The sequence below is a fragment of the Eptesicus fuscus genome, chromosome 3, assembly GCF_027574615.1.
Source record: "Eptesicus fuscus isolate TK198812 chromosome 3, DD_ASM_mEF_20220401, whole genome shotgun sequence".
Taxonomy (NCBI): Eukaryota; Metazoa; Chordata; class Mammalia; order Chiroptera; family Vespertilionidae; genus Eptesicus; species Eptesicus fuscus.
Window position 1 is genome coordinate 51,513,852 of NC_072475.1, and position 22,096 is coordinate 51,535,947.

Below are 22,096 nucleotides of genomic sequence, written 5' to 3' on the forward strand. Positions count from 1 at the left end.
CTGGGGACCAGGAACCAGCCCCCGCGCTCCGCCGCCCGCCGCCGCCCCCCGCCTCTCTGCCCCCGGGGCGCGCGCACACACACTCACACACGCACGCACACACACATCCTCCCGGCCCCGGCCGCAGCCGCGGCGGCAATAAAACATCCTGGCACGTGCTCCGGCTCCAGGCGCGCCCTCGCCGGCCGGCTGATGTCAAACTGCAGCTCGGCTGGTGTAGCTCTTAAAGGGCCCGCGTGCGCCTGGTGCTGAGGCTGCGCCGCCGCCCGCCCGGCGAGGAGGAGGGGAGAGGCTCCTGCACAGCCCACCACCTCTAAGTGCCAGAGAACCGAAAGCCTGCGGGTGGAAAGGGAAAGAGTGGAGATGGCGCGTCCCTGAGGCATTGCCATCAAAGTCCTCCTTGTTCATCTTTCATTTGAAATTCTATTTCCTTTTAGCCCAGTTGGAAATTATTCTGATTATTTCCAGAGGAAGAGCGGGATCCAAGCCCCAACTCCTGAAGAGGAATGAAGGGTGAGGATCAAAAACCACCTTGCTCTGAACAACCTGCAAATGTAAGGTGGGAGGCATTTTGTCCCTTTTCTGCATGACAAAAGGACATATATTTTTCTTTTGTTCTTTTTCTGCATGATCGACTTTCACCCCTGCCCCCAATGTATAGTCTGAGCGGGAAATTACTTAGATGTTTCGGTAACTCACACCCTTGCACACGTTCCCCCTTTTCTTTTAACCACTGCAAGTATAATCTTTTACCCTGTCCTTCTAAACCTTTTAAAAATATTTTTCAAATTAACTTAGCGTCAAAGCAGCTCTATTACCCATTTGAAAGGAAATGAAGAGCAAAGATCGTAGCCCCCAAAGAAATAAACTAGACTAGAGCAAAACCAATGCGGAAAAAATCCTGCCTAAAGCAAAGCCCAGCAGGGATAGTATCAAAGGGTTAAAATCCTTTTGATTGACGTTGTAGCCTCCGGTGCCCCGGGCTCAGGCGCGCGCCATTGGCCGCCAGGCCTTGTGCCTGGCGGCCAATGGGGGGGCGCGGTCCACGAGCGGTGCCGCGTGTCTCCTCCTCCCATTGGCTGAAAGTTACTGTGGGAAAGAAAGTTTGGGAAGTTTCACACGAGCCGTTCGCGTGCAGTCCCAGATATATATAGAGGCCGCCAGGGCCTGGGGATCACACAGGATCCGGAGCCGGTGCTGATAACAGCGGAATCCCCTATCTACCTCTCTCCTTGGTCCTGGAATAGCGCTACCGATCTCCAAGTAGCCATAAGATATAATAAACCCTCAGCACTTGCTCAGTAATTTTGTGAAAGTCTCGAATAAAAGGGACATAAAACAATTTTTTTATGTGTGTCTGAAGGACTCCAAAAATAAAATTCTCTAGGGATTAAAAAAAAACAACAACAACAGAAAATGCCAGCTGATATAATGGAGAAAAATTCCTCGTCCCCGGTGGCTGCTACTCCAGCCAGTGTCAACACGACACCGGATAAACCAAAGACAGCATCTGAACACAGAAAGGTAAGGGCAGTACCTGTATCTCTCTGCAGCCCCAAGAAATTAAGCTGGGGTGGGGGTGGGGTCTTTTATCCCTTAAAACCCCCTTGGCGAAATGGCAGATCCCATGGGAACTCAGGACTTTTTATTTTACAGTCATCAAAGCCTATTATGGAGAAAAGACGAAGAGCAAGAATAAATGAAAGTCTGAGCCAACTGAAAACACTGATTTTGGATGCTCTTAAGAAAGATGTAAGTGGATAATGCTGCTTTTTTAGTTTTAATAAGTGAAATACTATTTCTCAGGTACTACGTAAGAATGAAATCCTCCCACCGGCGGATCTTCCCCGCCAGCATTGCGTTCTTTGAGGCGGGAGAGGGCTGGTCCCCTTCAATGGGGGTCTGGGGAGGTCGGCGCCGTGGGAGGGACCCCCAGCACTCCGAGGCTGCTGGCGGGGGTCTCACTTGCCTTCCTTGCCTCCTCTTCTGTGCAGAGCTCGCGGCATTCCAAACTGGAGAAAGCAGACATTCTGGAAATGACAGTGAAGCACCTCCGGAACCTGCAGCGGGCACAGATGACGGGTGAGGGCGGCTTGCCGCATCCCCCTCTGCGGGCGTCCCTCTCACCGGGCGGTGATTTCTTCCAGACTTCCGCCCGTGGTTGTGAGAGGCATTCAGCTACATTTTACTGCCTTGGCTCACTCTTACGTTCCCACGGTCTGGGGCTTATTTATAGCCACAACTCCAAGTTGTTACTGTTCCGGAAAGGGAGGGAGAGTGGTTGCAGCGGCGAGGGCGGCGGGCGGTTTGGCAGTGGGGAAAGCGGGTGGGGGCCAAAGGGCTTAGGCGTTTTGAGCTGCGTAGAGCCTGGAGGTCTTCTGGTTTAGCAGTCCCTCCTCCCCCATTATAGAAGGGGAAATGAGGTTCGGATGGCCGGGAAGGGCATTACCCAAGGTCACATCGCACGCGCTGAGTGTGTGTGTGGGGGAGGGGGGGCGAGTCGGGGGGGTAGATCTAGGGCCGAGATCGGTTTAAATCCAGTGATTAAGAATGGAGAGAAGGAGCGTCTTGGCTTAAGTCGCCAAGCTAGTGTGGAGAAGTGGATAGTTTTGCTAAACCCACCCACCCTAGCTGGAGGCAGTTCTGCGGGCCCAGTGGTCAGGAAGGCGCGCCGCGGGGACCTCCCAGGGCGGAGGCGGTGGCCTCGGGGCCAGGGCCTTTCGGTGACCTGTCTGTCTCCTTCTGGTCTGCAGCCGCGCTGAGCACAGACCCGAGCGTGCTGGGGAAGTACCGCGCGGGTTTCAGCGAGTGCATGAACGAGGTGACCCGCTTCCTGTCCACGTGCGAGGGCGTTAACACCGAGGTGCGCACCCGGCTGCTCGGCCACCTGGCCAACTGCATGACCCAGATCAACGCCATGACCTACCCCGGGCAGCCGCACCCAGTCTTGCAGGCGCCGCCCCCTCCCCCGCCAGGACCCGGCGGTCCGCAGCACGCGCCATTCGCGCCGCCGCCGCCACTCGTGCCCATCCCCGGGGGCGCGGCGCCCCCTCCCGGCGGCGCGCCCTGCAAGCTGGGCAGCCCCGCTGGAGAGGCAGCTAAGGTGTTCGGTGGCTTCCAGGTGGTGCCGGCTCCAGACGGCCAGTTCGCCTTCCTCATCCCCAATGGGGCCTTCGCTCACAGTGGCCCCGTCATCCCCGTTTACACCAGCAACAGCGGGACCTCCGTGGGACCCAATGCAGTGTCGCCTTCCAGCGGACCTTCGCTCACGGCCGATTCCATGTGGAGGCCCTGGCGGAACTGAGCCAGGCCACCCCTCCCCCTAAACTCAACCTCTCTCTCTTCTCTCGGGACACTAAACAGGAACTTGGATGCTGGGAAAGAAGAGAACTTTTGTGATTAATTGGTTACTTTGTTTTTTTAATTTCTAAAAAGTTACTTTTTTTGTAGAGAGCTGTATTAAGTGACTGACCATGCACTATATTTGTATATATTTTATATGTTCATATTGGATTGCGCCTTTGTATTATAAAAGTTCAGATGACATTTCGTTTTTTACACGAGATTTCTTTTTTATGTGATGCCAAAGATGTTTGAAAATGCTCTTAAAATATCTTCCTTTTGGGAAGTTTATTTGAGAAAATATAATAAAAGAAAAAAGTGAAGGCTTTTATGTCTTAGAACTGATTATTTCAGAATATGTAGAAAAAAATAAAGGCACTTGGCAGAATTTGAATTACATGTAATCTGAGAATTCAGGAACTGGTTCTTTTGTTATTCAAAGAATATTTTTAAAAACCCATCAAACCTTTCATCATGAACTATATTCCATTTAATTTGCAAGAACCCATGGGATATGGCTTCTCTGATCAATTTGTGATAAATTTCTTAAAGGATTTCAAATATTTAGTTATAGTTGGGTAGGTCATTCAGTGTACCTGCTCCTTCTGAGAAAGGTTGAACGGAACTGAATTCATGAAGTTAATGGATCTAGTATCATTGCCCAGGTCACTTTAAGGGAGGCTCCTGCAGCCCTACCCCCCGGGGGTAGCTTACCAACATTCAAAGTAAAAACACTCTTAACCAGTGCAGCCTCCAACCTTCAAGTGTTGAAGTCTTCCTTTAATTAGCCAGTCCTTAGGTTCAGCTAGACATTCCCTCGTACCAGCATCCAAAAGCTGAAATGCCTCTCTGCACCCTCTTCAAGCAAGCTGAGAAGGTCAACAGATTCCTTCTGCCAAGGGACAGCTAGTTAGACTCCCATGTGGAGCCCAAGTCCAGATGATTAACACCAGACATATGTTTTTGATAAGTTTCTGTGCTTGGCTCTAATAGAGAAAGCATGTGGGGGCCGAGCTGGCAGGCACACAGGCCATCTTCCCCCTTTTAATACAAACAGCAAGCGACCCCTTCGCTTGGTCATGCCCCATTTCCAGGCAAGATGTGGGCTCCAGATAGGAGCAAAAGGCTTGTCTCGGGTTTCAGCTCACATAACCCTCCTTAACAAGTCCTAACTCAAAGCGGACAGCTTTAAACTGTGCCAGGATCTGCAGGGAATTTCTTCCAAATCCCATCACAAAGGCTTGTCAGATTTTGTCAGATTTGGCCAGGTGTTTGACTGCATCCAGGTGTTGGGGAAATGAAAACCACGAGCCCTACGAGACCAGACACATCAGCGGCGCTGTGGGTCTGGCGGGCGCGCCCTCCTCCCGCACTGCCGGCCAGTCCTGCTCCCAGCCAGGCCCCTCCCGCCGGTCTCCTCTCACCACCCGCCTCCCCCCCCACCCCCCTTCCTTTAGAAGGGCTTCTGGGAGGAGAAGGATGAGGCGGGAGAGATCAATCTTTGAAGCCTTCCTAACAAAGATAAAACCAACGATTTTCTGTCTCGTTTCAAAAGCTTTACCGCCTCCCCTGCCTTCTCTGGCCTTTCCCACAGGCCAGTGTGGAGAGCAGCTCTATCAAAGGGATGATCTAGCAGACGGCGGTTAGTTTCCTCCTCAGATACCTTCTATCCAACTTCAGACTCAGAGGGAGAGATTTAAAAGATACTTTTTAAAATTTGGCTTCTACTTGCTTCATTTCGTGTATGTGAAAAGGGTCCATTACACCCTCCGCCCAAATAAATACACACACACACCCTTCTTTATCATAAATTTCCACGATTCCCCTCTTGTTTAAATGCAAACATCATAACAATGGCTCTATCAAGACTCCCAACCTAAGCTCCAATACTTCATTCGGTAAACTTGTCTTCTGGCCCCACTAGAAATCCTTAACTGTCCTGGCAGTAACAATGGAGACATCAGTCCCACTTTTTATAAAAGCACATTTGTGTTTTAAAAAATTCTACATCCCCCCGCCACGCCCGGCCCAGTGCAATCTCGACACCAACTTTAAACTAAGTCTCTGTGCTTCCCTGTGCTAAAGGTGAATTTTTATTAATATCAACAGTAGGTAGATATCTTGGGGAGAGGAGTAATAATTTTTTTAAAAAAGAAGTAAACGTTTGTTCATTTGACAATAAAAGTGGCATTTTCCCTGAAATACGGGTTTAGATTACTAGGTGAGGCATGTGTTTCTGTACAGTATGGAGAAGGGGAGACCCTGGGCTCCGATGGGGATTTGTCAGGCTCTTGGGCCAGCTCTGCTACAAAACTCAGGGTCACTTTGCATGAGTCACTTCCCTTCTCCGGGACAATTCTACATCCGTAACGTGAGTGGGTTTATTCCTAAGACTTTGTGCCCTCCTGCACCCAGGCTGTCTCTGGAGTCCTTAGTTGGGGGAGAGGCGAAGCTTCAAAGACCACTTCAGTCTTGCCCCACCCTCACCGGGATCCCTGGGACCGGCCTACTGATTCCGCCTCGGGGCACACCCAGCAGCCCCTCTCCCGGCCCCCGGCAGTGCTGATGGCTCCAGGAGATAAGGCTCCGCACCTAGCTCCAGGTCCGGATGCGGGCCCCGGGCCTGGGCCGCCCCCGCATTAGCCTCTCTAGGGAGACCCTCTCGGAGGGACCCTGGCACCGGGAGCGGGAAAGCCGCTGGCCTGGAAGGGGGGCTCTCCTAGGTCAAGAAAGGAGCCTTCCCTAGATGGTGAATGAGCGCGACTCCGGGAGGCGCCCCTCCTCGCTCCCCATCCCACCCCCCGTGTTTCTGGAGTGGGGACCCAGGGGTTAAACTGGACCCCCTCGGCGTCACCACCGTCCCGGGAAACCTGTCATTAAAGTCAATTAACTTTTCCCACACCCCTTGGCCGGTAACTACTCGCTGCGAGCTTCCTCCCGGCTCCTAAGTGCAACCAGATGGGCGGCCGAGCGGCCCCCGCCGCGCGCCCGCCCGCCCGCCCGCCCGCCGGGACGGCCGGGGGTTCCAGGGAGGCGGCCGGGGCCCGCGGCCGGGCGGGAGCAGGCCAGGGCGGCCACACCGGGCCAGCCCCGGCGGCCCTGCGGCCAAGGTGGTTTGCTTAGCAGGCCCGGCTGCTTTCTGGCAGGAAATGAATAGCTCCCAGATGAGCTCAGGCAACCTGAGAGGTCGTGAGAACGGCGCGAACCCCCGCCTGTGCAGCCGGCAGCCTGCCAGGCCGCGGGGGGAGCGGGCGGCGGCGGCGGCGGGAGGCCGGGAGGCCCGGCGGGCGGGCGGGCGGGCGGCGGCGGGGGAGGGAGGAGGGAGCCGCTGACACACGAGCCCGCGCCCGCTCCCGCTGACAGGCAGGCAGCCGCCCGCGCCCGGCCGCCTCCCCCGCTTCCCCCGCCCCGGGCCCCAGCGCCTCCCAAGCAGCAGGCCCTCGCCGCAGAAACGCGGCCGCCCGGCCCGCCGGGGCCTGGGGGTGGGGCCGCCTGCCAGTGTTTTTCCAGTTCTCCCGGTAGCTCCCGGCCGTGGTTAGCAGCCGGGGAAACTGGGCCGAGGCCAGTGTCGGGGCACCAGAGGCCCCGGCGGCCTGCGGAGCGCTGCCCAGCGGGAGGCCGGGCCAGGGCCGGGGCAGGCAGGGCGAGTGGGGGCGGGGCGGGGGCCTCTCAGCCCGCAGAGGCGTCCCCCAAAAAAAGACAGTCACCAGACGGCAACTCTGGACTCCTTAAACAATCAGCCTCTTTTCCCAAAACCCAGCACCTACTAAGGGCGCCGCAAAGCCTCTGCAAGCGCTGGAGGGGCACCAGGAGGTGCCACGCGGCCCCTGCCCGCACCGAGCTCTCGGTTTAGCTAGGGAGATGCACACGGCAGTGACTCAGCCCAGGCGTGACGTGGGAAGTGCCAAAAACCGAAGTTTGAACAAAGGGCAGCTCAGCACGGGGATTAATTCTGATTGGAGAGGAAACCAGGTAAGGTTTTCAGAGAGTTGGCACTTGAAGTGGAGAGGTGAAAGATGAGTTCAACAGGAAGAGAGAGGAATAGGAAGGTGAAGGAAAACCAGATAGGTCCAGTCTGGGGAAATGTCAGGAAGTTCGCCCGTGGTTGTTATATTTCACTTTTCAAATACATACATTGGCTTAGAGGTAAGAAAAGAATAAGAGAAGGCTGGCTACCTTGTCTACATCAGTCCTGGCTCAGTGCAGTGTAGTCTGGGGGTGGGGGTGGGGGGGGCGCATATAAAAGCGCATGATCTGGTTTTGGATGCTTAGGTTGTAAAACCAAGGTAAATTATTACTTCATTTCTCTTTGCCTCAGTTTTGTAACTCTGTGCCACATTTGGGACTTAGGGCTCTTCGGATAGTATTTCATAGGCTTGTGAGGATGAAATGGGTAAACGTTCATAAAGCATTAAAAACAGTGCTTGGCCCTAGCTGGTTTGGCTCAGTGGGTAGAGTCGGCCTGCGGACTGAAGGGTCCCAGTTCCATTACAGTAAAGGGTACATACCTCATCTGCAGGCTCCTCCCTGCCAGGGCCCTGATGGGACGCTTGCTCCATGCGTTTCTTTCACATCGATATTTCTCTCTCTTCCTCTCTCTTCCACTCTCACGCTAAAAATCATGGAAAAGTATCCTCAGGTGAGGATTTAAAAAAAAAGGGTGCTTGGCACATAAGTCCTCAATACTTATGTCAGCTGTGACGATTTTTAAACAACCAGGGTGACGTTTGTTCACCAAATAAGAAACCCAGTCCTGGCCTTTGCCCAGCGATTTCAGGATCGGCTTGTAATTGCACCAGGCCTCATACGAAAGGATCACTGCTTCTTCCTTGGTTTCTGAATTTCAAGTATTCATTCAATAATTATTGAGTCACACTCTATGGGAATAAGGGAGAAGAAAGGCAGAATCTCTGTAGCTATAAAGCTCACAGTCTGGTAGGCAAGACAGACCAGTTTTTAAAAAAATAATTACTCTGTGTTAAATGCCATAAAAGAGTAGTGTGCACGGTGGTACAAAAGAAAGTCACAGGTCATGACAGGTAACTTCTTGGTCCTCCAAATTATGATGAATCTTTGTGAATTTTTGTGACCATAGATATTCCCGGGACAGTAAATAGTCAAATTCCACCTAAAAAAAAAATTGTTGTCAAATGGTTAATTTGTAGGTTAATTATTTTACAATGCTAATATTTTCTGAGTCTGCATCATCACCTGGATGAAGTCAAGGAACTCAACCAGAGTCACAAAATCCTGGTTTCAAATTGGCCACTCCCTGTGAGATGCTGAGCGAGTCCCCATAAGTCACTGTGCTTCAGTTTCCTCACTGATTCTGTGAGAAGGCTAGACCGGAAGTCCTTTTCAACTCCACAGTCAGTGATTCTCTTTGCTCAGCATGCTTCTCTGTGCCGGCTACAGTTCAACATGTGCTCTATGGCTATAAGAGCCTACATGGGGCATATTTCAAAACTTTCAACCAAGTCCTGGGATGATTTTACAACCAAGTATTTATCTGCAGTTAAAGATGTGGTAACAGACCTAAAGGATGGGCATTGTAGTCCCACTGCTGTAAGGAAATAGGTCACACGTTAGATGCTTGGAGACCTGCCCTGTTAGTGAGAACTATGCCCACTGTGTGGCACATCCAAGGAGGCTGCATCTGATGGGATCTTCTCACAATGTCTGGTTATCTTACTTGGAAAACAGACTAGCAAGAGTTAAAAATACCATCACTTTTCCTCTTCATCCTAAGAAATGTCTTCCCACCTTGTCCGTTTGCCCACTTGCTTTTTTTTTTTTTAATTATTATTATTTGCCCACTTCTCTTCTGAATGGAGAATGTGGTCTGTTGGTTATCAGGACTCTTTCCACCCAGGAAACATATTTCCCCAACTGGCTAGAGTTTTTCCACTGGTACACTTGCTGAATTAGTCTGGTTAAACAAGGATGTCAGTCTGAATTAGTGGAAACTCTGAATTTTAAATATCCAACAGGAAAATTAGGAAACTTTGCAAATACTTGTAGTGGGTCTGAATTCAGAGCTTACAAAAGCACTTGCTGTCATAAAACTAATGCATTAAAGTCACGTAAAGAATGTATTCTCTCAAGCAGGTAAAACGTGGCTCTTGCAATATCATATATACTATTCATCTTTCTTTACAGTAAGAATAAGAGCAGCCATGATTGCAGCCCACGTAAATAATTTCAGTCTAAATTAATAATAAGGCTTTACTGTTACTATTCTTTTTATGTCCAGATATATTTATATTGAGTCCAGCAGGAATCAATGCATTTTCCCCCTTAGAATTGAAAATATCACTTAATGATGGTGATGTTAAAGAGCACTGTTTGTAACTTACTATTTTGTTATTCACTAATGTGATCTGTTTTCATGTTAAACTAACTTTGCTGGTTTAGTCATCAATGTGAGACCTGAAATTTATAAATCCAGTTTATAAAAAACTCTAGCCTGGAAAAATCCTATTGATATTGACAAACACCACCACCCATGACTTCATGTTTTCTGCCACGCAGTTTCCCTCTATCAGCTTTTCCCCTGAGCCATAAAATTTGTCCCTAAGGCATCAAAATGTAAAACAGGAATGTTATTCCTTAACAGGGCAACGACAGGGCAAATGCCATGTAAAATCAGTTTCAGAAGCCACTGCCATACGTGACATTTCAGAGTAAAAGTAAGTATAAAAGTGTCTAAGGCATTTCTTCATTTTAGTGAAGACCTAGTAGATATTTAGGATCAGGGATGGGATACAAAACTTGTGGGAAGGCTTCCCACACCCCAGATTTGGGAAGAACAAATACTTTTCAGCACACAAAGTTATTTTTTTCCTGTCTTCTGTTCCATAATTGGGACCTATATTATTCTTTTCATACAAACAGAATCTTGCAGGAGCCGATAGATATTTCCCTTAAAACTCTACAAAACAGAGTAATTGTGGAATTGTCCATTAATGCCTTGCAGCGGAGAACAAGTCTCTAAAGAACCCTGAAACCAAAGACTCATTGGTGTCATTTTTGTTTTCTTGTTTTGGAGTTTGGGAGAGGAGCAAAATGGGGAGGCCCAGATTGGAGGGGGAACATCCTATATAATAAAAGCCTAATATGCTAATCGACCAAACAGCAGAACCACCTGGTCAGCGGGGGGGCGGGGCCAGCGAGTGGGTGGCACCAGGCCAGCCAAGGAGGGTGCCAGTGGGCAGAGGGAGGGGACAGCAATGGGGGGGGGGGTTGGGGGGGTGGCAGTGACTGGTGGCGGAGAGGAGGGTGGGGGAGCTGGGGGGGGTAGGGGGGTGCGGCTGGCCACTCACTGGCCACCGGCACCATCACCCAATTGGCCCACTGGTTGCCTCCCGCAGAGGGAGGCAGACTGCAGCTCCATGGGGAGCGGGCCTAAGCCCTCAGTTGGACATCCCCTGAGGGCTCCCAGGAACCCCCCTCCCCTGAGTGCATGAATTTTTGTGCACTGGGCCTCTAGTAATACATAATTATGTAGACAATTCTGAAACTACTTTCATGTGATCTCTTTGAGATTTCATTTTAAGTTCAAAACAGAGAGTATGCATCCAAAGAAGAGACATTTTGAAACAGTTTGATGCTGGGAACAGTTCAAAAGAATAACTTAAAATGTTGTTCTTGCTTCAGATAGTTGCAACAGCTCCCATATCAAAGACCCAAGGCTATCATCATATTTAAACACATACACTGGCTTAGAAATAGAAGTTGAGTTTCAAACAATCGATTGTGTTGAAATACAGCTAAACTGATATTGAGCTGAATTCAACTTAAATTTTAAAAAGCCAGGTTTTCTTTTTCAGTATACAACCTCTAGCCACAGGTCCAGATCTCAGCTCCGTGCTTTCCCTAATTGGATGGGTCCCTCCTCAGACTTTCACTGGACTCCCTGGAAACTTGTTCTGTTTTAAATACATGCCCCTCCAACTGCAGCCTCGGTATGAACCCCCTCATTGCCTGGTTCTGCCTTTCTTTTGAGCCTGCTGGATTGATGACTTCATTTTCCCACCCTAGGTGTGACTAAGGTGGAGAACACTGATAGGGGGATGGATAGTGTGGGTGCCTGGGCTCAGGAGTGGGATCGTATGAGCTGGGGTTTGCATCTGGGCCTGGGAGCATGGGTACCATGGACCAGGGAGTGCACACTGGGCTGCATGAGGACACATCTCCGCCTTCCCATACCCATGCTAAAACAGGGCTTCTCCTTCCTCGAGTCAAAATCTGTCCTCCTGCCATTCTGGTCCTTGTCATCTTCTGACGACTCCCCCTCCGCTTACCTTCACCCGGCTTCATCCTGCACTCCTTTCTCAGGGCTTGTGCTCTGGATCCCATCCCTTCCCCCTTCATCAGGGAGGTGGCCCACAGAACATCTGCTTTTATTCCTGAATTTTCAACCTGCCTTACCTTTTTTACTTGTTTCTTCAGCATATAAACACAGTTATTCCTCTACAGTCTCTTTTTTAAAAAATATTTTTTATTGATTTTTACAGAGAGGAAGGGAGAGGGATCGAGAGTTAGAAATATCGATGAGAGAGAAACATCGATCAGCTGCCTCCTGTACACCCCCTACTGGGTATGTGCCCGCAACCAAGGTACATGCCCTTGACCGGAATCGAGCCTGGGACCCTTCAGTCCTCAGGCTGTAGCTCTATCCACTGAGCCAAACCAGTTAGGCTCCTCTACAATCTTTAAGAGTCAACTTCTCCAACCCTCTACCTCCCTCTCTACCTGCAACTTCTCTGCCCCCTTCTCACCAAGACTCCTGAAACCTTGCTCAGAGCTGCACTGCCTCACTTGTCTCTCGCTGCCCCCCTCCCCGCTTGAGGCCAGGCTTCTGTAACCCCGTCTCTACTGGCATGCTCTGGCCAGGGTAACTCAGAGAACAAACCAGATGATTACTTTCCTGTCATTTCCTCTGTCAACATGTGTAAGGTTTTGACCATGTGCAAACTCTATCCTTGGAATTCCTTCCTTCCTTAGCCCCCGTGGCATCTCCTTCTGACTGCTTTCAACCTTTCTGATGACTTTCAACATCCACCATGGATTCTTTCCCCCTACCCACTCCATTAAGGTCACAGTCCCTAAAATTCTATCCATGTCCTTTTCCTCTTGTTACTCAGCCACTCATGGCAGTGATTGGCATCTTCATGAAGACCAGCAAAGCTGGTTTCTTCAACCCAGAATTCTTTCCTGAGCTCCATACCATGGACCCAGCTGCCCACAGGACATTTCCACATGCAAGTCAGTATGTTTCCAACTCAATTCATGACTCCGGTTCCCATCTCTATGAGGTTCCCTACCCCTGTTTCCCAGGTTCTAAGTGTCCCTTTCAGCCCCATGACCTCTCTCATCCCCACATCTCACAGGTCACCAGGAACCATCAGGCTTCCCTGTCGTCTGAATCTCAACCCCCATCGTCATTGCCTTTGTTCAGGAGTTTCGAGTTTTTTGCTTTCACCTTCTCCAAACGGATTTCCTCACCTTCAGTCTTGCCTCCCTCCAATCCATCAGCTGTTACTTATCCAATCATGTCTCTATGAGAAAACTTCCAAAGGCGTCCTACTATCTCCAAGACCTCCGTTCTTCCTCACCTCCCACCTTCCCTGTCCTTCTCACCTCCAGGCAGCACCCCAGACCTCAGTGTGCCTGCTTGCCCCACCAGGGCTTCACCGAGACCAGCCTTCCACGAAGTGCCCGGTTACTATTCATACCGCACTTGCCCAGTCTGGGCGTTCTGGTTTGATGAGTGGACAGAAGACCCAGGAAAAGCCCTGGCCGAGTCTTTTTCTCCCAACTGCTTCCCTTTGCAAAAGGCTGGGAAGATCTCTCTGTGAGTAAATACTGATTGGCCCCCCAAAGCCACCCATTCCTTAGCAGTTTCCCAAGTACCCCAACAGCACCCAGTCACAGAATTAGACTGGGAGGTACCACAATGGAACTGTTAGAGTGGCTGTGTTGAAGGAGAATATGGGTGGGGTTTGTTTTTTTTCCCCTCTTCCCATTTTCCAAATATTCTGTAAAGTGATTATGCTACTTTTCTAGCTGAAATGTTTATGTTTTTAAAAATGAGTTTTTTACAACAGCTTAGAAGAAATAGTTCTCTTTTCTAAGTGCCAGCTATGCCAACACTCGGCACAGTTTGGCTCAGCATTTAATTATTATGTTCCTGAGTCCTGAGTGTCTTTGTTGGGTCTCTCACAGCTAGCCTGGCACACAGAGGCAGTCCGATGCTTTTCTCTGCTGAGATCAGTCCAGGGTCTGCCAGGCACATTGGGCTGCTCAGAAACATTGCTGGGCTTCTTTGCTCATGCAGCAGGATGGAGAGCAGCCCCAGGGCTTCAGCCGGAGGGCTTGGCCCTGCCTGACCACTCTCTTCCCCAGTCATGATGGCTAATGAATGTCTAAGTCTCTGAGTTCAGTTCTCTGGTGGATTAAGGTGGAGGCAAATTTGTTGCCATTTCCCCAGTAGAGAGGAAGAGGTTTTTTTCTCCTCCCTTTGATTCTGGTCTGGCCCTGTGACTGTTTTTAATGAATCAAAAGCAGCAAAGTTGCCCCTGTGCCACGTCCAGGCCTGAGCCTCAAGAAGAGCTGGCAGCCTCTGCTTTTGCACCTTGGGGAGTCCTGAGCTGCCATGTAAGAAGTCAGCTACACTAATGGAGAGATCTGGGAGTGGGAGCGGGGGTAACCACATCAAGAGGACGAGAGAGAGGCCTCCAGAGTACATGGAGCAGCCAACTGGTGTGGCTCAGTGGTTGAGCATCAGCCTATGAACCAGGAGGTCACCGTTTGATTCCAGGTCAGGGCACATGCCTGGATTGCAGGCTCAATCCCCAGTTTGGGGGCATGCAGGAGGCAGCCAATCAATGATTCTCATCATTGATGTTTCTATCTCCCTCTCCCTTCCTCTCTGAAATCAATAAAAATATATTTTTAAAAAACTACATGGAGAGAGAAAGAGAGGACCCACCATCACAGCATGCCAGCTGGGCCTACCCCTCCTGCACCACCACCAAGGCACCAGATATGAGAGGGAACAACTTGGTGTTGCCGCTGGTGGAGTCCCGAGATGACTGCCGCACAGCCAGTGGCATACGGAGCAGAAGAGCTGTCCAGCTGAGCCCAGTCAACCTGCAGAATGAGGAGAAATATTTGGCTTATTTTTTAAGCCTATCAAGCTGGCTTGCAAATAAAACCAACACAACCTGTTGATAAGACAAACCTGAGCTTAACTTTTTTACTGTGGTAAGGGGAAACACCACATGGCAAAGCTTTGTCAGTATCTCCAAGGAGGGGAGATAAGGTCAGAACATATTGATAACTAGAAGCTTGGTTTAGGCAGCGTTTCGTTAGAGAGACATGATTAGACTTGGGCAAGAATCACCACATAACAATCTGAGATTGGTGGAAACAGCAAGGCAAGGGATTTTTACTGGAGGAATTCAAAGAATCTTACAGCCACAATCTGTTGATGTTTCCCATTGAAGAGTTGATGAGAAGTTTCTTTAATGAACAATCAAACCATTTCCCTGGGCAGGGAAGAAATAGTCATATTAATGAAGGCAGAGGAATATTAAAGTTCTGCTCATAAAGACAGAGAAAGAGCACAGAGTCCTGTTAAAATAAACAATAAGATGGGGTTTATGTTCTCATGTCCAGGCTGAGTGTGGGGCTGGCTGATTTCGGTTCTCAAGCGCTAAGTTTGGGGATGGTTTGTTATACAACAGTGAACAATTGAGACACTTCCCAAACCTTCCACTTCTCAACATCTCTGTATTTCTCCATTTACTCATCAAATATGATACGCCTATCATGTGCCAAGCACAGGGCGAGGCCCTGGAGATACAGAGGAGAAAAAGACAGGGCCCTGCTTTTTCAGAGCTTCAATTGTAGTCAGGAAGAGATAGACAGTAAAACATTAAACAAAAACATGAACAAGGTAACTTCTATACTAATGAAGTGTTCTGAGGAAAATAAAATAGGGCAATGGAAGCCCCCCTGAGAAGATGCGCCGGGTGGCCTCTGAATGGTGGAAGGCCCCAACAAGCCAAGCTCAGCAGAGAGCATACCAGGCTGGGGCACAGCCAGGGCAAAGCCCGTGAGGCAGGAAAGAGCACTGGCATGCTGGGGGGACACAAAGGCTAGCGTGCCTGAGACATGCAGACCAAAGCGGGTGGGGCCCAGGAGGCGGCCCGAAAGGCTGGCAGAGGTCAGATCACACAGGGCCGTGGTCATGGTGAGGAACTCAGATTTCAATCTAGGGCAATGGGAAGCCACTGGAGCAGCGCAGCCCACTAGAAGTCAAATGGGAGCAACATATGCAATTCTTAATTTTCTAGTAGCCACAGTTTTTTTTAAATTTTTTTAAAAATATATTTTATTGATTTTTTACAGAGAGGAAGAGAGAGAGAGATAGAGAGTTAGAAACATCGATGAGAGAGAAACATCGATCAGCTGCCTCCTGCACCCCCCCCCCCACTGGGGACGTGCCCGCAACCAAAGTACATGCCCTTGACTGGAATCGAACCTGGGACCTTTCAGTCCGCAGGCCGACGCTCTATCCACTGAGCCAAACCGGTTTCGGCACCACAGTTTTTTTTTAAAGTAAAAAAGAAACAGTTCTTAACTAGAATTAATTTTAATATTTTATTTACCCCAACGTATCCAAAATATTATGTCAACATGTAATCCCTATGTAACATTATCAGTGGGATAGTGTATGTTCTTTTTTCGGTGCTAAGTCTTTAGTACATGTGCACATCTCAAATTCAGAATAGCCACATTACAGTGCTCAGGAGACCCCTGTGGCCAGTGGCTGCCGTCCTGGCCAGAGCAGCACGGAGGGTCTAACAGTCATCCTGCTCAGAGCTTTCACTTCTCTCTTCCCTCATACTGACCTGCCGTCATTATCCAAGAGTTTGCATGATTCCATCTAAATACTGCCACGTCTCTTCCATCATCTTTACCCCCGATCAAGTGTCTTCGATACTTTGTACGTCAGTTATTGCTACATCCTCTGAATTGGGCTTTCTGCCTTTGCTCTAACTCCACCAATCTCTCCCCACCAGGCTACTGATGTGCTCTGCTAAAGCACAGCTTCCATTTTCTCCCTTCTCCCCTTCAAAATCTTCCACAGCTCCCCGCCCCCTGAAATTCAAATTCCTTTGGAAGCCTTACAAGACCCCTCCTAAAATAGCTCCACCTGTCCTTTTAGCCTTCTTTCCCACGGCCCCCTTTATGTATCACAGTTAAAACGCATGTCCCAACTTGGTCCACATCATTACACTTGCCCCAGTGACTCACAAATGTTATGTTATTTCCCAAAATATCATTAAATACCATGGATTAATTATACTCAAACATTGGAAGCTTTCAGGATTTGTTTCTGCTTATTATTTTTCTTTAATAGTAATTTTCTTCTCTGTATAGTTTTTATTTTCTAAAGTGTTTTTTTTCTAGTTTTTATTTGATAGTTTTTATTTTATAAAGTTTTTTTATTTATTTTAAAAGCTATTCCAGTGACCTGCAATGTTTCGATATGAGTTGCCTGCTCATTGCTTGATTTGTTTGTTCTTGTCCTATAGCCAACTCCTAGCAAAAGTGATGCATGGCAGCTGTACGTAATCAAGCATCACACGTGTGTGTGTGTGTGTGTGTGTGTGTGTGTGTAAATTTTTAAGCTAAAGTAGACTTAATTGTATTTAAAAAACCTATGACATCACTTGAAATTACAGGAACACTATAGGATATAACAAGTCCAGGCTGGGAATCTCTAAAATCCTCCTCAACTTTGGTTATGACCTTGTAAGAGCATCTTAACCAACCTCTTTGAAGTATGGTTGAAGGCCATTCCTCATGCTTTTCTTTTTTCCCTTGGTTGAAGCTTTTAAGTAACTGAATATGTAATTTTTGCAGACCCCATTCTAAAAGAGCCATCAAGACAAAATTCACATGATGGCCACATGCCGGTGCATGCCACACAGCTGCTCTTGACTATTTATGGGTGAGAGATATTAACTCCAGAGCTAGGCTGGAAGTGAAGTAAGTTATAACTTGTTATTGAAGGAAGCTTGTACTTGCATCTCTGAAAACTAATATTAAAAGGCCAAGGGCTCGTGGGCTTGTTCCAGCTGGAGTCCCCATTCCCTAGATCTTCTCTACCAACTTGATTTGGCTTGATTTTAATTTGGTTTGGGAGCCTCCTTCAGTCCTTTGCAAACACTTTCTGCTTGTCTAATGGGTACATTTTAAAGGCCCTCTCTTTGCAGACCATGGGTTCAGGGCTCTACTGAGAAAACCTACAGACAAAGCTATCAAAACAAAATTAATTTTAAACTGTAATAAGGAATTGAATCATTTATTTGAGCAAAAAGTGCCCCAGTCGGGAAGACACAGATTCAGGTAGCGACCTAAATTGTGCCCCTGAGACAAAGGGGAGGCCACCTTTTATAGAGAAACTTCCTGCCCAGAGTTCCCATTTTGGTCCATTTCATGCAAATGAGGTTTCCAATTTGTGTACTTCTGATTGGTCCGGGCAAGTTGCAGTCTATTGGCTGGATGGTAGCATGGCGACCGAAGGGGGAACTTCCCTACAGTGATGGGCTCAAACAGCAGCACAGACAGACCGGATGGTGCAGGAGGTTAGAAGTTCAGTGTGTGGTTTCTCCTGGGGTGCAAGGTTCATGAGATTTACATTTTAGGTTCATTAACCACGAGGAGTCTTGACAGGTAAATTCCTTCTCGGAGTTCATAAAACTCATGCCATCCCAGGCTGCCTAGAGTTTTGGTCTCCATCTTTTTCTATCCCCCACTAACACTAAACTCTTACTGAGCACCTACTATGTGCTATCCTATAGAGAGACAGATGAATGGGACACCTGCCTCTCAATCTCTGGAGCATTTAGGTGTAAATAAAGATTTTTTTGAAGAGGTTCCTTAAGAAAAATGAGTGCTTCTTTTAAGGCTGGAGCTTCCAGACAGTGTGGTAGGTGAGTGAGGCTGAAGAAGTAGACGGAGAAGAGACTAGAAGAAGCTGCAGGGCTGGGTGTGACTTAGAGAGGGAGGGCAGAGAAAGGCCAGGTTTGACTGGTTTCATGTGCTAATGAGTCACAGTCATCAGTCAATGATGTCCAGAAAAAGCTGCCTCTTTAAATCCCCCGAGAGGGCCAGATACAGCCAGAAGAACCTGACCTGGACATGGGCTCTGCCCCAACACACCAAGACCTTGACACTGTCACTTGCCCTCATTTAACTCTAGTTTCTTTACCTGTAAAATGGGAGAGGTGGGTCATATGGTCCCAGCTCCAACTTGAGACCACAATCCCCACAATGCCTTCCCAATAGTCCTGTCCCCTAAATGAGGGTCAATATGTGCAGACAATGTGAGCCATGGAACTAGGTATGCCAGATGCCGCAGTTAGAAACTAATGGTTATGATTCATGAGTTGCAAGTCCATGTTATCTGCCCAAGGACACAGAGCCCCTTTCAATCTCTCATTCATCCACCCTTGTCCCCAGTCTCTGGCCACTTCTAATTTCTGCTTCTTTTGTCTTCCCCTGCTCTACACTCCTTTTGGTTTCAATTTTAATCTTCCTTCCTTCCTTCCTTCCTTCCTTCCTTCCTTCCTTCCTTCCTTCCTTCCTTCCTTCCTTCCTTCCTTCCTTCCCTCCCTCCCTCCCTCCCTCCCTCCCTCCTTTCTTTCTTTCATTCATTTATTCAACAAAACGGTTTAGCATCTGCTATCCCAGCCTCACTCTGGGACAAACTTTCTAAGTGAAAGTGCTGTCAGGCTGGTCCCAGGACTCTGATGCTCAGCTCTGGGGAAGGTCTTGCCCATTCTTTGGATTTTCAGCAAATGGAGAGTGGGGGAGTTACCATACATGGGTGTCCCACCATATTTGAGACTCAGTACTTGAAAATGAAACTCAAGATTTCCTCCTCCTCACATCACTCCTTTCCCATCAGTTCACAGAAATACCCTTCCTGTCCCCTCCAGTTAAAGCCATTTCAGTCCCTGAGGCCTCCTTACACTCCTTACACAGAGGAGGCAAGGACGAGTGTGGTCCTGACAAGCATCGAGGAAAGGGCACTTGCCCACCAGCAGAGGACTGAAGCCCCAGAAGGAAGTCGTGTTGGAAGAGGCATTAGCCCAGGGAGGCTCCTTCCTGCCAAAGCCAGCCAGTAGCTGCGTAATCTGGTTTCAGGGTTCAGGGTACCTGACAGCCACTGGCATTTCTCTCCTCCCCCCGAGTCACCTTCTTTCCCCTCCCTGTGGCTCCTGATTTGCTTTGAACTGGGAGGGCTGGTTATGGAATCTAATCGATGCCCAGAACTTGAGGACACCTACCTCCGGGGAGACCCAGCAAGCTCTTCCAGCCACGGACAGAGCAGGCAGGCCCGGGCTGCTGCTGGGGTTACAGCCCTCCCTCCCTCCCCAGCCTGACCTGGTGGTTAAGGCCCCCCATGGGAGCAGGAGCCACAGCCTTTCCTTCTGTCCTCTGGGAGGCCACATTTTCCCCCAAATCTTCTTTGCCCTGAAGAGTGTTTGTATTTGTAGTTAAAGAGGTGGTGAAGGCAGGAAAGGGATGCTGAACTGGGAACCCAGGCCAGCCCAAAGGAGTTGCAACCTCTAAATGAAAGAAAAGAACATCTCTGAGCTGGTGTGGGGAGGGTTGTTTAAAGGCAGAAATGAATTGAGGTGAGAGCGGGATGGTGAGTATGTATGCAGAGAGAGAGAGAACAAGACGGATTTGCAGTATCCTGAGAGCCCAATGTTAGAAGCTTCCCTCTGCGCAGCATGATATCAGACTCAGCGTGAGAATCTCAAGATTTCCATCTCTCCCATGACTCCACCGCCCACCCCTCCCCCATGCCCCTCTCTCTCTTTTTTCGCTTCAGTGGTTTGCGTTATCATTCGCCAAGTTCTGAGAGCTGCAGGGCCCATATCTCCTTCAGCCCCAGCTGTAAGTCTTCCTCCCCACTCCAGGCCTTTCACAAATAAATCACTGAGAACAGAGCTCTCCTCACCACAAACAGCACGCGGGCTTCTGCTCAGCCTCTGTGGCCTTGGACTGGCTCCTGGAAAGGGCCCCTGCCTGGTGACAAGCACTCACACAGCCTGCCTCTCAGCCACGGGAGGCCCTGCCTCCCAAGTGACCCGACAGGCTCCGAGGGACCTGGCAAGGTCAGGCTGGGCTGCTCACACCACCCTCACCCTCACCCTCACCCTCACCCTCACCCTCGCCCTGGGCTCAGCTGGGTCCAAGGCACAAGGCTTGTCTCCCAGGAGACCAACCACACAACTCAGCGACCTTGAGAAAGTTATTTTAGCCTCTGCAGACTTCCCTTTCCCTGTTTTAAAATAGATCCGAAATTTATGCTATTTAATTCACAAAGAAGCTGCCTGGAAAAAGAAGGATTTGTTCCGAAGTGTTTTGGCTTCCTGAGAGGAACCCGGGGTTCTGGGAAACCTCCTTGAGCCGGCACAGACACAGGTGTCTACACATGCGTGATGCACAAATCCACCCACACGCTCACGTCACATCCATTCACCAACTGGGCTGCCCTCCTGAGGATGGGGGCATCATTCTGTGCACTGCTGGGTCCCCCACAATGTAGTGCTTGGAATAAGGTCAATGCTCAATAAATACCTATTGAATGAATACACTTGACAAATAGTTCCTGTGTCCCCTTCTCGTGCCAGCCATTGTGCTCAGAGCTTAGGGCCAGCCCTGGCCTTCAGGTTGCTCACAGTCCAGGAGGGAGACAGACACGTAAACAAACACAGCTGACAGAGGGTGTTACTGGGGACAGAAGAGAAAACAGGGCACAGACAGGGAGGCTCAGAAGAGGGGAGTTCAGCTCTGGTGTGTGTGTGTGGGGGGGGGGCAGGCAGGAGGGGAGTGGCAGCTCTGGGCATTGAAGGAAGGGTAGGAGTTCATTAATTGGGTAAGAGGGGAGGTGGTGGTTGGGGGAGGTGACACATATCTCCCAGCTGAGGGAGAATGTTTTCCAAAGCACAGAACCCTGGGACAGCATGGCAGAGTCCAGAGCTCCACACACTGTCCCTCCCTCAAGGCTGGACCACAGGAAGGAAGCTGAGCGTTAGGAGATAACCGGGGGAGGCAGGAGGCTGGATCCTATAGGTCCGGCATGTCAAACTCGAGTCCTGTGGGCCGCATGCCTCATTTATTTGGCCCATGTTAGCCTTTGAGTTTGACAAGCTTGCTGTAGGTCATTATGTCCCGATATTTTTGAGAGGTTCCTATACTTAACTTCAACATTCTTATTAGATCCTTAAAATGTAGTCATCTTAACTTTTCTCTCTGCTGATTGAGAAACTATATAACCATGATGGACTTACAACCCCCCCCCCCCACCCCCCACACCCACACACACACACACAGTAACTCTGAGACTCCCCCCACACTCATGTCTGTCTCCACACCAGGGCCCATAGGTTGGAAAGCGTTACTTAAAGGTACCCTCTACAGCAGTGGTTCTCAACCTTTCTAATGCCGCGACCCTTTAATACAGTTCCTCATGTTGTGGTGACCCCCAACCATAAAATTATTTTCGTTGCTACTTCATAACTGTAATTTTGCTAGCTGATGACAAATGGGATAAATTCATGTTCTTCTCTGTAAGACACTTGAAATGTAATAGTTCTTTGAAGGGGGAGGGGGAAACTCGTAGTTGAAATCCATTTAGTTCTAGACTTGACTAAAATGA

The 22,096-nt window shown here is 49.3% G+C and overlaps 1 protein-coding gene across 1 annotated transcript; it reads left to right on the plus strand.

Moving 5' to 3' along the window:
* Positions 1 to 1,160: 1,160 nt before the first annotated feature.
* HES1 (hes family bHLH transcription factor 1) lies at positions 1,161 to 3,668 on the plus strand. Its single transcript, XM_008151612.3, has 4 exons — positions 1,161 to 1,524; positions 1,657 to 1,752; positions 1,995 to 2,082; positions 2,754 to 3,668. The coding sequence occupies exons 1-4, from the start codon at positions 1,417 to 1,419 to the stop codon at positions 3,302 to 3,304; spliced, it is 843 nt and encodes a 280-aa protein (XP_008149834.1). The 5' UTR covers positions 1,161 to 1,416; the 3' UTR covers positions 3,305 to 3,668.
* Positions 3,669 to 22,096: the final 18,428 nt, after the last annotated feature.

Bases quoted from the DNA above. Each gene is read 5' to 3' on its own strand.
- HES1 (XM_008151612.3), top strand. From the start codon at position 1,417: ATGCCAGCTGATATAATGGAGAAAAATTCCTCGTCCCCGGTGGCTGCT. The intron at 1,525-1,656 runs GTAAGGGCAGTA...TTTATTTTACAG, and splicing joins CAGCATCTGAACACAGAAAG to TCATCAAAGCCTATTATGGA. The intron at 1,753-1,994 runs GTAAGTGGATAA...TCTTCTGTGCAG, and splicing joins TGGATGCTCTTAAGAAAGAT to AGCTCGCGGCATTCCAAACT.